This window comes from Lontra canadensis, unplaced genomic scaffold (genome assembly GCF_010015895.1).
Source record: "Lontra canadensis isolate GAN:19392208 unplaced genomic scaffold, GSC_riverotter_1.0 scaffold63, whole genome shotgun sequence".
Taxonomy (NCBI): Eukaryota; Metazoa; Chordata; class Mammalia; order Carnivora; family Mustelidae; genus Lontra; species Lontra canadensis.
In genome coordinates, this window is record NW_022631057.1 from 272,846 (window position 1) to 288,421 (window position 15,576).

At 44.0% G+C, this 15,576-nt stretch overlaps 1 protein-coding gene across 2 annotated transcripts in view; it reads left to right on the forward strand.

The window, feature by feature from the left end:
- KCNH1 (potassium voltage-gated channel subfamily H member 1) overlaps positions 1-15,576 on the forward strand; it is a 386,370-nt gene that overhangs the window by 38,012 nt on the left and 332,782 nt on the right. For both annotated transcript variants that reach the window (XM_032878101.1, XM_032878102.1), the window contains exons 4-5: positions 6,734-6,862; positions 13,555-13,673. In XM_032878101.1, coding sequence (XP_032733992.1) covers positions 6,734-6,862; positions 13,555-13,673 — 248 coding nt within the window. The remainder of the gene's footprint in view (positions 1-6,733; positions 6,863-13,554; positions 13,674-15,576) is intronic.

Below are 15,576 nucleotides of genomic sequence, written 5' to 3' on the forward strand. Positions count from 1 at the left end.
CTTCACTTTTTCCTTCCGGTACTTTTATGTTGTGTTAGAATATTTAAAATATTAAACCATTTGGAATTTTTTTTTTCTTGTATTATGTGACATAGCAGTTTAACTTCGTTTATTTTCCATATTGCTTATTTACATTGTCTCAGTACAGTGCATTAAAGAATCTAGCTCTTCCCTTTCAGTTTGAAATTGTCCTTTTCTTAGATGCTAGATTCTCCCACATTCATGAAGTTGTTTCTCTCCTCTCCTTTTCCAGGAGCCCTTTTGTAACTTATTAGCTATGTGAGTGCGATTAAAATTCTCTCCACTGGGGTTTCCCGTATTTAAGTGGGGGATAATGCAGACACAATTCCATGCCACAGAGTTGCTGTGAGAAGTTAGCCATAATGTGTCAGGACTGGGCCCCATTGTAAGCACTTAATAAATGATATTGTTGTTTTCACTGTTGTTTGTTTTAGGGTGGTGCCAATGGCTCTTAGTTACTATACAGTTGACCTTTGAACAAGGCAAGGTTAAAGATGTCAGTAGCCTGCCCCCGCCCTCCCCGCAGGAGAAAGTCTGGGTTTAACTTTTGACTCCACCCAAACTGAACTACTCATAGCCTACCATTGACTGGAAGCCTTACCAGTAACATAAATAGCACGTATTTTTGAATTTTATATGTATATAAAATGTATATGTATATATATAATATACATATAATATATATATGTATATATGTAAAATGTATATACACTGTATTCTTAAAGTAAGCTAGAGAAAAGAGAATGTTACAAAGAAAATTGTAAGGAAGAGAAAATACATTTACAGTAATATATTTATTGAAAAAAATTCATGTTCCCCAGAGGAAGTCGAAATGATAGGCTCTGTATTTTCATTCCAAATAAAATTCTCTTTCTAAAAAGAAAAAAAATCCATTTTTTTGGACATGTGCAACTCAAATGTGTTTTGTTCAAGGGTCAGTGATGGTAGATAGTCCTTGTTACTATTTTTCTTTCAAAAAATTTCCAAGTTTTCTTGGCTATTGTTCTACCTTTATTTTTCTACTTGAGTTGAATATCAATTCATCAAACTCCAAGAAAAACAAACAAAAAAAGAACAATTGAGATTCTGATTGAAATTGCATTAAATTTATATATTAAATGGGGAGGTTTGACATGTTACAAAATTGAATCTTTTCATCTACAAACAATGTAGCTCTCTTCATTTATTTAGGTTTCGTGCTTTGTTTTGGTCTTCAATCACATTTTAATTAAGTTGAGGCTTAGGCATTGATTTTTCTAGTTTCCCCATGTCTGAGACCATTCCTCTTCCTCAGAACAGGTAGAGGCAGCTCTGGAGTTTCATTAAACACCTTGAAACACCTCTGGAGTTTCATGAAACACCTTGAAACACCTTACGTTCTCTTTTAAGTCATCCAAACACCCCTGTGAGGTAAGATCGAACATTTCAGTCTTACAGGTGAGAAATATAAAAGGAGCAGAGGAATGTATCAGACACATACATATTTTACTGAGTCTAAAGTAGGTCTATTATCCCCATTTTGCAAATGAGAAAACCGATTCTAAGAGGTTAAGTTGACATGGCCAAGGCATACAGTAAACTAAGAGATAGGGTTCAAACCCGGTTCAAACTTGAGGTTCCCAGTCAGATGTTCTAATGGCCAGCGGCTACTGCTTCTCCCTGGTGCTCTCTCAGACTCTCTGTACTTGTCATTTGTCTCAGTGAAGGTGACCTGAGACCAACCAGTCTGTTTCTTAGGGGAGGCGGCCATTCCCCAGTCCTTGTTTGACCTGTCATCTGAATGGCCCAGTACATACAGCCATTCCCATGAACCAGTGATATGTCGTCAGTTCCATTGGTGTTGAATATGGCCTGGATACCTGGCTGCCTCTTAGCCTGTTACAGAGAGTACTTGGGAGGAGGCCCAGGGTAGGAGGAAGCCTAAAGGAGGCCAAATAAATCTCTTATATTCCTGAGCCTTGCTTTTCTGTTATCTGAATGCTAGGGTTGAGAAACCCCATGGCCAAGTCAAGTTGTCAGGTTCCATACTAGATGACCGGAGGCAGCTAGTAAGGGATGAGAATCACAGAGTGAGCGGGAGGCGGAGCCTGACCTATAGCTGCCCCTCCACTGGTACCCTCCGTTAGGAAAGACCTTCTGTCCCAGCAGCAACCACCTTTGCCATCAACCTTTGCTATGTTTTCCCCAGATTTGTGCATTGATCTTCCTTTATTTATCATTCACCCTTTGTCCTTTTTGCAGAAACAGGACATCACGTACTTGCTTTTCTCGATTTGCCCACTGTAGGCACTTGGATGCAGTGGCAGAATTTTAACCTCGTCTTCCTGATTTTGTGTCTGTATGTGTGAATATTGGTGCTTGGATTGCCTCTCTTGTATCGTTGTGAAATGAATTATAGTCCAGAACCTGGGTTCACGGAGAGATCCCTGGAGCCCAACTGCCCTGGCCTCTGCCTCTGGGCAGGTCTATATCAGAATGGAGCCAAAGGGCTCCTGACTGTTCTTGGGGGGCATCCAGAGGGGTGGAAGAGAAGCTGAGTGAGGGCTCCATGTGCTGGGCAGTCTATGTTCATTTAAAGCACCTGTTTCATATTTTGAGACTTTGAGTAATGTTTCACTAGTTAAAAATGCTTTGCTCTTAAGAGTAGAAGGTTGAGGGGCGCCTGGGTGGCTCAGTGGGTTAAAGCCTCTGCCTTCGGCTCAGGTCGTGATCCCAGGGTCCTGGGATCGAGCCCCGCATCGGGCTCTCTGCTTGGCGGGGAGCCTGCTTCCTCCTCTCTCTCTGCCTCTGCCTACTTGTGATCTCTATCTGTCAAATAAATAAATAAAATCTTTAAAAAAAAAAAAAAGAGTAGAAGGTTGAGGGGCGCCTGGGTGGCTCAGTGGGTTGGGGCCTCTGCCTTTGGCTTCAGATAATGGTCTTGGGGTCCTGGGATCGAGCCCTGCATCAGGCTGTCTGCTCGGTGGGGGGCCTGCCCCCACCCCCACCCCTCCGCCTGCCTCTTTGCCTACTTGTGATCTTTGTCTGTCAAATAAATAAATAAATCTTTTTTTTTTTTTTTTTAAAGAGTAGAAGGTTGAGATACTGGTCTGTGCCAAGTAGGTGGGATTCATGTTCTCCTTTGAAAGAATTTCAGAAATGAAAATTTAAGCCAATTATGCTTGATTTCCTAGATTGTATAGAGAATGCTAATTTGTGAGAGAGGCAGGTCTGAGTGACTCTGAAGACACTGGAAGTAGGATTTATTTCTTTGGAACTCAGCAGGTATCCCTAGAGTACCTGCCCCTCCTAGGGTGTTGAGTTTTCCAACTCTAAAATGGCACCTTCTGGAGTTGACTGTTATAATAACCTCATGTAACCCAATGCATAACCTTGTACTATACAAGGCTGCAGGGTGATGAGACAGAGAAACCTCAGATCTCCTGCCCCAGAGTGAATTACAGTCTATTTAAGGAAAGAGCCCTCCATTGTTAAAGTTTAAAGGGAGCCCTCACATAGTTCTTTCCTTCCTTGCCTGTTATCAGAAGCAATTGAGAGAGATTCAGGACTCAGACAAATGGAGGTTAAAATATCCCCTTCAGGACCAGCAAAGCTGATCCTAGAGAACGTAGTTTATGTCTGTGGACAAGTAAAGTTTCCAAAAGTGAGTCCTAGAATCAGACTTCTGCATCCAACACAGGTAGCACTGGAGAACCGCAGGCTTCTCCTCCTTTAGGTCATCGCCCTACCATTTTGAGTTCTCCCCTAACGTCTTCTACAGATGGGGAAGCAGAGCAGGGTGGGGATTCATCTCTGAGAAAGCAGATGAAGAGAAGTGGTTGAGCTACATATGTCCTCTGAATTACCAACCTAGATAAAAGACTCGGGAGTTCCCTTGAAGTCTGTCTGTCCATGAGGAGATATTAGATCAGGGAGAAGGAGGTTCCCTCCCTCAAGAAGCCCAACTGATCAATTAGACACATGCTCTAAGGCGTCCAGGCTATATGAATTTTGGTATAAGATTCGTATTTATTGCCTGAAAAGAAATGATTGGAATAGCACGTGTTTAATCAGGGAGTGTTTCTGGAGGAAGCATTGGGCTCAGTTTGGTGGAGAGAAGTGCACAGTCTTAAATAGATTGACCTCTGAAGTAGAGGAGGGGGGAGTTCAAGATGAGCTTGAACTGCAGTAAAATGAAAAAGTCCTTCCACCGTGACAAACACAGTGGGCTCTCATGATCTGGGAGGTGTGGGTAATGTCATCAACCCAAGGAGCCATAAATGAAATATGAAGATTAGATGGCACAGTCCCAGCTGGAAAAGTTCACAGGCATGGGGCCCAGCTGATAAGTACCGTGGGTGGCCCATAGGTGGCAGCTGGGAAGGTTATGGTTCCAGGGATTCCAACAAAAGATGAAGCTCTTAGGTTAGATCTCATGAGTGTGGGGGCCTCTCCTCTCATTCCTTACTGGTTTGATAAATTAGCAGCATTTTCTGGTTTACCATCTGAAAAAAAAAAAAAAAAGCTTAATTTTTTTTTTAAGAGCAGAAAGAAAATGGTGTTTTGATTTGTTTGCTTTTTGTCTTACCGCTATAGGATGTAAGGGAGAGCTGTGGGTGTGTAAGTTCAATTGGTGTGATGCTTTGAGTTTTCTGTTGTTTAATTGAAAATGGTTTAAAATCCCATAGTTTCTGAGCAGGGAACTGGGAAGCATAGTAGTATAGTAGTATAAAATCCCATAGTTTCTGAGCAGGGAACTGGGAAGAATAGTAATATAAAATCCCATAGTTTCTGAGCAGGGGACTGGGAAGAATAGTAATATAGACCTTTCAAAAACAGTAGGTGATTCAAAGGCCATATTCTTCTTGATTTTGGAAGGCTATGTGTGATTTTTGGTATAGTGGATTTTTCTTTCAAAACACTTTTTTCATAGGGTGACATTATAACTTGTTTGTCTTCTAAGAGCGCCCAGAAACTGGCAGCTGAAAATTATGGAACAGAAAATTGACAGAGGAATAAAATTAACTATGGATGAATGTATAGATAATGAAGATGTAAGGAGAATGTATTCCCATCTGATCTATTTGCTGCCTGTTTGACTATATATTTTATGGTTATTTATGCTTCCATCTGAGTAAGTGGGATAGCCAGATGTGTAAGCTGGGTATTGTTAAGTTGGGTTGGCTAATCCTCATGTCAGTCAGATGTCTGTCTGGCCATGTTGTCGTATAATGTAGAGTTTGCCGTGATTGCCCGCAGAGAGGCCCAGATATACCTCTTGGGGATTTATTTCCATCTCCCAAGATTCAGTGAATTGTTTGCTTGCTATCTTAAAATAAAATAATATATGTAAAATGCTGAACACAATGCCTGGTATATAGGAAGCTTCTCTACTTCTTTTTGTAAAATATTTTATTTATTTATTTGACGCGCAGAGAGAGAGAGAGAGAGAACATGCACAAACAGAGGGAGTGACAGAGAGAGAGAGAGAAGCAAGCTCCCTGCTGATCAGGAAACCCAAGGGAGGGAGGTGGGGCTTAATCCCAGAACCCTGGGATCATGACTTGAGTCCAAGACAGATGTTTAACCAACTGAGCCACCCAGGTGCCCCAGGAAGTTTATCTGATTCTTAACATGGAGAAATACTTACTGCATTTTAACCTGAAAGTGGTTATAAAATAGCATGTAAAGTATTATCCCAGTTCTGCAAAATTTAGCAAATAGTTGAGTCCTTATATCCCAGATGCTGTTTAAGGGGATATGAGAACTTGCATTTCTTTATGTCTCATTTAATTTTGCATCACAGAATTGTTTGGTGTGGCTGGCTAGGATGTCCTCTATAGATAGAAAATATTTGTTTTCCCTAATTCTGTTTTGGAAGCCAGGCACTGACTTTGTGTAGATATTGGTTGACACCTGAGTGGGTGCCCTCCCTGAGAAGTTAGATGAGTCCTGCCCACCTTCTCTTTGTGTGGATTAGGGCAGTGGTTTGGAAGAGCTCATTTATCCCATTTTCACTCAGGAATTAGATTGGAAGTGGAAACACAGTGGTTGAGCTCCGTAAAGCACTAAGGTAAACATAGACCGAAGCCACACGGGAACCTCGCTTTTTGAGGGAGTCTTTGCTGGGAGAATGATCGTGGTGGTTCTCTTCTATCTTCAGTGTGTTGTCATTTGCCCATTGCTTTGGACCTTTTGGGTTTTTATTTTGGGGAGAGAGACTTAGAAATATAGTTTTTGGTCCATGGTTGATTGAGCATGTGAGTCAAATTGATAGATGCTCAAACTGGATTTGGACACTGGGGCCCTTTAGCAATGGAAATTCGAGTTTGCAGTGGTTCTGCCAGCCGTGGTTGGCAATGCCTGTCCTGGTCCCTGCTCTTTACTTGTCTACGGCATGGTCTAAGGTAAGTATTTAGGTTTCTGTACCTTAGTGACTTTCCATAAGATCAGAAGGGATTTTTCAACCCATTTTCTAATCCTTTTGCAAGGGCTAAAAGACCTACATTTATAAAATATTGGAACCAGAAGAAAATCCCTGCCAAATAGTCACTGTGAAAATTTCTTATCCTAGCAAGAAGAGGAATTCACGGTATGACATCCCAGCCCCTGAAGAAATGAAACCATTTAAGAATGAGAAATTATTTGTACCTATTCATCCCCAAGTCTTTTTTTTCAGAGCCCCTCATGTGAGAATGCAAATTACTGACCAACCTTTTGATATTTCTTTCAGGGACTCCTGTGTGGTTCTTTGTGAAAATTGCTCCAATTCGAAATGAACAGGATAAAGTGGTTTTATTCCTTTGCACTTTCAGTGACATAACAGCTTTCAAACAGCCAATTGAGGATGATTCATGTAAAGGTGTGTAATTCTGATTGTGCGCATATATTTATGCACTGTGTTTTTTTTTTTAATCCTGTGGTGTGACCCCCCTTCCAGAGAATTTGAGGTTGCCAAGGCAATCTCTGCCCAAAGATCAAGATTTAAACTTTAATTTGTCGGGTAAAGCATTGTATCATTCTGGAATGTATTAAGGGGGAAGAAGAGAGGGGATAAAAGCTTTGTTTAGGAAAGCATTTGAATCAGTTTTATACCTTTTTAGATTAACCCTTTCCAGTAACGATTAGACAGAAGAAGGGAGCTGGGCACCTCTGGTAGCAGCAGCTTCTTTTCCGGGGTCCCAGGACAGATGCCTGCACCCAAATGAGGCAGTCCATAGCTACATTCATCTTATTTGTATGTAAATTTTGTTAGATTTGATTGACTTCTTGTATTTCAGGATTGTTAAAGTAGATTTTAACACATCTCTGCCTCTGTGGTTGATTGACTTAAGTCTTGGCTGGTGAATTCATTGGAAACGTGCTATTAATGAGGCCAGGGTCTTGAGTAACATTTGCATATGGGTCATTTAATCAGCCTGTGACTGCAGATGGCAGTGCTCACTTCAGCTGTATCACGGGCATGTATTCTTTAAATAACACTGGGGGCCAAGGAAGGAAAGGGCTCAGAATTTCGAGAACGACGGTACTCCTGAAGAGCTTGAGCTAATCAGATACACACAAGGTGGCATGTTATTCCCGGAGGTGTGGGATTCGGGGGCGTCCCAGCGCTTTCTTCTGTCCCTCTTCCCCAGCGTGCACACGAGGTAACCTGGAGGCTGTAGCTCCCCTTAGTTGTAGTGCTTCTAGGGCCTGTGGCTGATTTTCCAGCTCCCTGAGAACCATGCTCCTTGAGGTTTCCCGAGATGCACCAGAGAGATCTGAGCGGAGTCCAGGGAGAAGCCAAATGGGGATGTGACAACATTGTGATTGTTAAATGTGCCTAATAGGAGGAAATAAAAAGCGTGATGTGGCTCCTCTCCTGGGCTGTGTTCTGTAGCACGTCTGGAGGCCTACATTTATAAAGTTCAGAGCACAACACTGTGTATAACTGTCATCGTAGTTTTCATCATATTTTTCCTTTTAACTGTCTGATAACCCAGTAAATCAATTGTAGCCTTCCTCTTGGTTTCAAGACAGCAGCAGGTGTAAAGTTTCTCGAAGAGCACCCCAGCCTCCTGCAGTCTCTTCTTTTTCCTGTGGGTTTGTGATTCCCCGATTTCTGGATTCTAGCTTGAGGATTTCTCAGTATGATAGTGATTCCACGGTGAAAGACCGACTCGTGATTAAGTATCACCCTGCTACCCTCTAGAAAAGCGCTTTGCTTCTTTAATTGAATAAACTCATAAACAATTAAAGGCCGTTAGATATTTTGCCATTTGTCTTTGTAAGTTTTGTCTTAAAAATGGAAAGAGTCAGCATGTTGGTTGAGTCAGGCTGCTTGCCTTTCACCATCGCTGGAACATCTTTGGGTGACACGCAAATGTTGTTTAGTAGGAAAGCCGTCCTCAGCAGAGAGCACGTCTCACGTGCCGCGGAGGCTTCTGCATTCGGCTCTCTGGAGATGTGAACGAGGCAATCAATCAAAGTGAGGTGGTGAGATTCGCCTCAGTTTATTGTCCAGGAAAAAAATATGCTCTACGTCTTTTAACCTGAGTCAGTGATGCATTTCCGTGCTGATGAGTGTTTGGGTGCACGTGCACGCACGCACACACGCATGCTCACAAGCACACACTCAAGTGTGCTTCAGTACTCCCTGTAGGAATGCTGCTAGTGATCGCTTAAAGCCTTCTCCAAGACATGACTTTATAAGTCTGTCCATTTCCAGTGCCATGACAGATATATTTGGACCCTCCCTCCTGTTATGTCACTGTGCCCCTGGCCTTCTTTGAGTGGAGCACTCTACTTAGGACAAGGTCACATTTTATATTCATCAGTTTATGGTGGAAGAGCTTGAGAGCTGCCCAGGTCTTGTTCATTGTAAGTCTATAAACTGCAGCTCTGGCTGCAAGGATCCAGTCTAAGAAGATACTTTGCCATGTGGCTGGATTGTTCTGACTTGACGTTTCTTCTTGGATGTGCTCTCCCATTGGGAGCTTCTGGCAGATTCTAGCTGGGTTTTCAGTGCAGCATCCCAGTCAGCAGTAGGAGTCTTGAGAGCCTTGCTGACCCAGGGTTATTGGGAATTCACTTATGAGCGGGAAGGGGAGTGTGGCTTATCCAAATCCCCAGAAATCCCCAGATAATTGCTCTTTGGCTTAGGAGCACATGTTTCCCACTATCAGATTCACCCTTTGCTTTAGACAGCTGTGCTCAAATTGTCTTTAAAAGGAGATTGTGCCCCTTGATCACGAAGTGCCTAACTCTGGGACTTGGGACGGGGCTAAGTGCCTTGCTAGTGATGGAAGAAGCCAGGGGGTGCCTCACATTTCCCCACAAACAAGCAGCTGTGGACTATTTCAGCATCAGACACAAAGTAACTCCCCTGCCCCCAGGCCCCTCTTTGACTGAGTCTATCAGTTCTCAAGCTCCTTTGTAGGAATGATCCAGGCCCCTGACCACCTCATCTTTTCTTTTCTGCCGATCTTTTGACTGCTTTCCTTGGTTTCTGATAAAAAGTGTCCACAGATGGCGGGAGCCAGGAAATGCAGGTCAGGCTACAGCTCTGTGTGTGTGTGTATGTGTATTTGAAGTCAGAATGAGAGAGTAGATGGGAATTCTTGGCTGAAACGAGAATCTGTAATGTTCCAGGGGTTTTGTTTTTTCTAATCTCGTACTTATCTGTTTTTTTAAGTTTAAATTCAATTAATTAACATATAGTGTATTATTAGTTTCAGAGGTAGAGGTCAGTGATTCATCGGTTTTATGTAACACCCAGTGCTCATTACATCGCGTGCCCTCCTTGATGCCCATCACCCAGTTATCCCATCCCCTCATCTCCCCCCTCCAGCAACCCTCAGTTTGTTTCCTATGATTAAGAGTCTCTTATGGGGGCGCCTGGGTGGCTCAGTAGGTTAAGCCTCTGCCTTCGGCTCAGGTCATGATCCCAGAGTCCTGGGATCGAGCCCCGCATTGGGCTCTCTGCTCAGCCGGGAGCCTGCTTCCCTTCCTCTCTCTGCCTGCCTCTCTGCCTCCTTGTGATCTCTGTCTGTCAAAAAAAAAAAAAAAGGAGTCTTTTATGATTTGTCTCCCTCTCTGATTTCATGTTGTTTTATTTTTTCCTCTCTTCCCCTGTGATCTTCTGTTGTGTTTCTTAAATTCCACATATGAGTGAGATGATATGGTGATTGTCTTTCTCTGATTGACTTATTTTCCTTTCTTACTTTCTGTTATTATAGATAATTGATAGTGGCTGCAGGATATTTTTCTCTGTCCTATTCTCCCCTTTGAGCGAGGAGGCTTGGGTACATGGGTAGAGAAGAATTAGATGGTAAGGCTCAGAGTTTTCTCTCCCCATTGTTCCCTGAAGGATGAGGCTGAGTCATCCCTCTTGTTTTGTCTCTTACCCCACCAAATAATCTCACATTAAAGGAGTGAATTCACTTTTAAAGACTCACGTTTTACTTTCACACAGTAAACTTGAGCCAGATTCAGATCAAAAAAGGAACGTAAAACTTTAGAGGAGATTTTTAAAGGCCAAGATTGAGAACATGTGGGGAGGAGGGCTCGAGCAAGCTATTGCAACTGCAGACCCTTCCTCGTATCTCTTTCTGTGTGATGTTTGCGAGGCAGTCTTGGAAAAGAATCTGGGCAGTGGATACAAGCCACAGGTCCCCTTGGCTCCTCCGATACTAACATTTTGTCTGTCCATCCTTGGGATGACAGAAAGGTGATGATTTAGGGACTCCTCCTTGAAGAAGCCACTCTAGAGTTTTGGTTATTTCTACACTGTTGAGGAAAAGATCAGGGGAGGAGGACCTGAGAATCCTTAGGCAGTGTCCACACTGACTGTCCATCTTGGTCCCCGGTGTCCTCTATTCTCTTGCATACATTGGGTTATGGCACCAGGTCCTCTAAGAGAATCTGTGATTCTGCAGATTAGGACCTGCCTGTCCTCACAGCCTCCCCATCAAAGTCAGGACTCCTGCCAGCTGTCCTCTGCAACCTCTACTCAAAGCAACTTGGCATTCTTTCCCAGGGCGGGGGCCTGAACGTCAGTCTTGTCTCCTATCCCTGAACTTACTTATCCTTGGAGGAGCTGGGATTTCATTCCATCCCAGAACCCTCTTGTCTGGCTGAGGGAGGATACAGGGCTGTGTGGGCTCAAGCAGCCTGGTGGGGGTCTCGCCCGCATTGAATTCCGTTGTGTGCTATTGTGTGGTCAGGGAAGGGGGATGTGGTTGTCCTTATGGAGAGTGGAGAAGGATCCAAGGAGTACTTTTTAGCCAGCTGCTGGATTGTACATTGTGTTTTGTTCCTTCTGGCCTTCTTCTGCTTTCATGCCTCCCCTTCCTGTCCACCCCCTCTCACCCTAAAGACACCCAGTACCTGTGTGTGCTGGATAGATACAAGTCAGCCTGAGACCGGGGGGAGTATAAAAAGAGGGAGTGGGCAGTTCTGCCTGTGGAGGGGCAGTATCCAGGAAGGGCACTTTTGAACCTCATCTTCCTGTGGAAAAGGTCCACTGTGCTTCCCCGAAGGAAAGTCATCCTGAGCTAGGTTCTCATCGGGTTGTCTCCTCCCATGTGGCCTTTCAGACAATAAGAAATTGTTTCCAGGAGGGTTTCTCCTGATGGCTCTGGTCCAAATGGTACCTGTTATGTTCCATCATGTGCGTTTGCTTCTCAGACATGTTTTTTACTCTCACTGTGTGGCTGTCACCCCAGTTCCCCAAACCAGGAACCCAGAGACTGCCTGGGTTGCCACTTCTTTCCTTCTGCAGCTGTTTTTCCCCGAGTTCTGGGGGTCCTACCCCTATAGCTGTTCTCAAGCTCTCCTTGTTGCCGGGCCCAGGCCCTGGGATTGTCCACGCATGCAGGACCTCTTGCCTGGGGTCCTGACTGGTCTTTTATCTGTCAACCTTGTTTTTTAAAATCCTACCATGCTTGTTCCCATTCTGTCTTTCTAAAGTGAAGTTGGTGTGTTTCTTCCTTCCCAACCTATTAAAACTCCTTCCTGGTTCCCCATGGGTTTCAGGATGAAGTTCAAATTTCTTAACCTGTTATCTTGGTTCTTACCACTGACATTCTTCTCCTTGTGACCCCTGGCAACCACTTTAACATCACTTCAGGCCATGGTCTTCACCCTTCTTCCCTCTACCAGCTGTGCCTCCTTCATCTAGCCTTTTAGGTTGTCTTACTCTTCACTGACATATTACTCTGTTTTATGGTTTTTGCCTTTGCAGGTGCTGTTCTTCCTGTGTATAACGTCTCTCTTTTTCTTCTTGTGTTTTAATTCCTACTCATCTTTCAAAATTTTGTTCTGGTGTCACTTCCTCTGCCCTAACCCTAAGCTATGCCTTCTCCAGACAGTCTTGACCATACCATCCTATACTCATGTCTGTCCCAGAACTTAGCTTCCATATCACGGCTTTTTAAAAATTTATTGGTCAGTCTTCCCTGCTGGGGTGCATGCTCTTTGAAACCGGAATCTGTATCTTATTGATCTTAGTATCTCCAGTACCTAGCACTATGCCTGGCATGTAACAATTATGTTTATAAAATAAATACAAGAATGAAGGAAGTTTTTCATCAGGCCCATTAGAAAATATCTATATTTCAGCAAGGAAAACATGGGGTGGAACTTGGAAGAGAACTTATTTCCTTCCTTCAGAACAGGCAGAGCCTGACCATGCTGATAGAGGTGTGATGGAGAATTTTACACTCTTGGTCCATTTCCCCATCCAACACCCATTCATCTTCCCCTGCCTTCCACTCAGCCAGTGGAGAGCCAGCTCCTTGGAGAGCCACATTCCTGGAAAGTTTCAGGGCTAGCCCAGAGCGTGAGAGGCTAGCCAGAGCCTGGGGAAATGCCCAGAGGTCCAGGGATCTTTCTTTTCATCCCTTGTGCTAGATCAGCTTATGGACCGGGACCCTGAGCTCCCTGCCAGGCAGGGTCTGGGGTATCTGTCATGCTACCTCCTTCTTACCATCTGTCTCAGAGTTTGGGTAGTGGTGGTGGTGAAGTGATAGTAGCAGAGGGGTGGCTTGGATCGAGGGCTTGCAGAGCCCTTGCTGATCTTTTCATGCATAGCTGTGCTTTACCTGATGGAAAAATATACTTTCTGTTCTTGAAAAGCTTTGCAGAATTCGATTGCAGTTTTGTTTCCAGCTGAAAGAGCCTAACTCTGAAAAAATCCAAGTTCAGTACTAGGCTCTTTGGGATTCCTGTTATTTGGGGAACCTGTCACCAACAGTCCTTCCCCCATCCCAGAACAGGCTAAAATATGCCCTTGCTTTCTCCCCACCTACCCAGGGATTAGATTCTTTTCTTATTCCCCTGGCTTTGGAGATTGTAATGCACTGGATGGCCATTTAACTAGCTTGTCCTTGCCACCCCTGGAACCAGCTCGGTCTCTGCTAGATCAGACCATGTGGGGGTTGGGAGCAGCCTGAGCCCAGTCACAAATTCAGAGAAATAGCTGTGTGGGCTCCCAACAGTGTAACCGGTGGTGTGAATGTCCGTGACCTTCAGGACGTGATTGAAGCTGTCTTTTCTCTCCTCTGCATGTTCCAGGCTGGGGGAAGTTTGCTCGGCTGACCAGAGCTCTGACGAGCAGCAGGGGCGTCCTGCAGCAGCTGGCTCCCAGCGTTCAAAAAGGCGAGAACGTCCACAAGCACTCCCGCCTGGCCGAGGTAAGGGCAAGGGGCTAGCTCTTCGTAAACCTCACTTCCCTGGGTCCGTGTGCTAAGAAAAGGGTACAGAACAAGTGCATGGTTTGGAAGGGACCTTCAGGACCCTCAGATTCATGTCTTGGTTGGGTACACATCATGATGTGTGACTTTGGGAAAGTGACCTCAGTCCTTTGACCTCTGGATTTTCCGTTAGGTAAAAGGAGTCTGCAGACCATTCCAGTCCAGCTTATTGAGATTACATGTGTCAATTCATTTTCTTGAGAGAGTAGGGAAGGAGGTAGAAGTGCTACATATATGAAGGGGTGTTTATTTATAAACCATAAATAATTTCATTATTTGATTAATACATATTAGAGGAAAACAATAGGAAACAAACAAAAATCACCTGCAATCCCACTAACCAGATGACTTTGTTATAATTTTTGTATGCATTCTTTAAGTTTTTGTTAAGTATATCCTATTACCTAAAGACCAATAAATACATTCTTTCATAGTTAATATTTATGAAGTTCAAATGTATCTAAGAATCAATGTATACATTTAATGTGGTTGTGTTACCTTTTCTTCACTTTATATAATCATGAACATCTTTCCAGGTTAATAAAAGTACTTGAATTTATCATTGTTCTGGTAACCTTTGTCATAAGGAAAGCCTGTGGTGGTGGTATTTTCCCTGTTGCAGGGACAAACGAGTGGCTGGGAAGCCTGGGCAAGGGGGTTCACTAGGCTTAATGCACCCCAGTGATTCTTACCGGTTTTGGTGGTTCTGCATCCAAATTGTGTATTATCTTTGATGGTGCCTGGCCTTCATTTTTCCCACTCAGCCTGGGTGGAGAGTGAAGAGTGTTACCCTTGCGCATGGCATGTTTCCGTCTTACCCAGAGATGACAACATAAGCTATCTGTTTGCCGGCTGATGGCCCTCAGTTCTTGGCCCTTGTTCATATGACTGGGTCATCTCTAGCCTGACTCCTGGCTCCATAAGGGAGGAATAACCAGCTTGGTGCAGCTTACGTTCAGGGCTCTGAATATTAGATGGTTCACTACTGATGATCTCCTTGCGGCATCCCAGAGCCTCTGCCAACAGTGGAGATGAGAGCATTCGCCTGTGTCACGTTAGAAAAGAAAAGGCACTTGGAAGCATAGCTTTTGGTCCTGATGTGGGCTCAGTACATCATGGAAAGAAAACTAAAGGAGACCTTTTGGCATACAGGCTGCACTTGTCCAGTCCCTGCTGCTGCTTTTTGTTAATAAAGCAATCTCCTTTCCTGCTGCTCTCTGCCTTGCTTACTCTTACTCAGCCGCATTCCTGCTGTGTGCTCCTCGTGCACACCAGGCTCGCTCTTCTCTCAGATGTCTTGTGTGGCAGCTCCTTCACCAGCTGCAAGTCTTGGCTCAAGTGTCTTTTTCTCAGGGGGGCTACCTGCATCAGTCAGGGTTCTCCCAGAGAGATAGAACGACAAGGCTATTTATATATTCAGAGATTTCTTGCAAGGAGTTGGTTTATGAGACCATGGGGACTGGCTAGGTGAGTCCAAAATTCATAGGGCAGCTTGGCCAACTGGAAACTCTTGGAAGGATCCAATTCTAAAATCCACAGATGGTATTTTTTTTAATTTTTTTATTTTTTATAAACATATAATATATTTTTATCCCCAGGGGTACAGGTCTGTGAACTGCCAGGTTTACAAACTTCATAGCACTCACCATAGCACATACCTTCCCCAATGTCCATAACCCTATCCCCCTCTCCCAACCCCCCTCCCCCCAGCAAACCTCAGTTTGTTTTGTGAGATTAAGAGTCACTTATGGTTTGTCTCCCTCCCAATCCCATCTTGTTTCATTTATTCTCTCCTACCCCCTTAACCCCCCATGTTGCATCTCCACTTCCTCATATCAGGGAG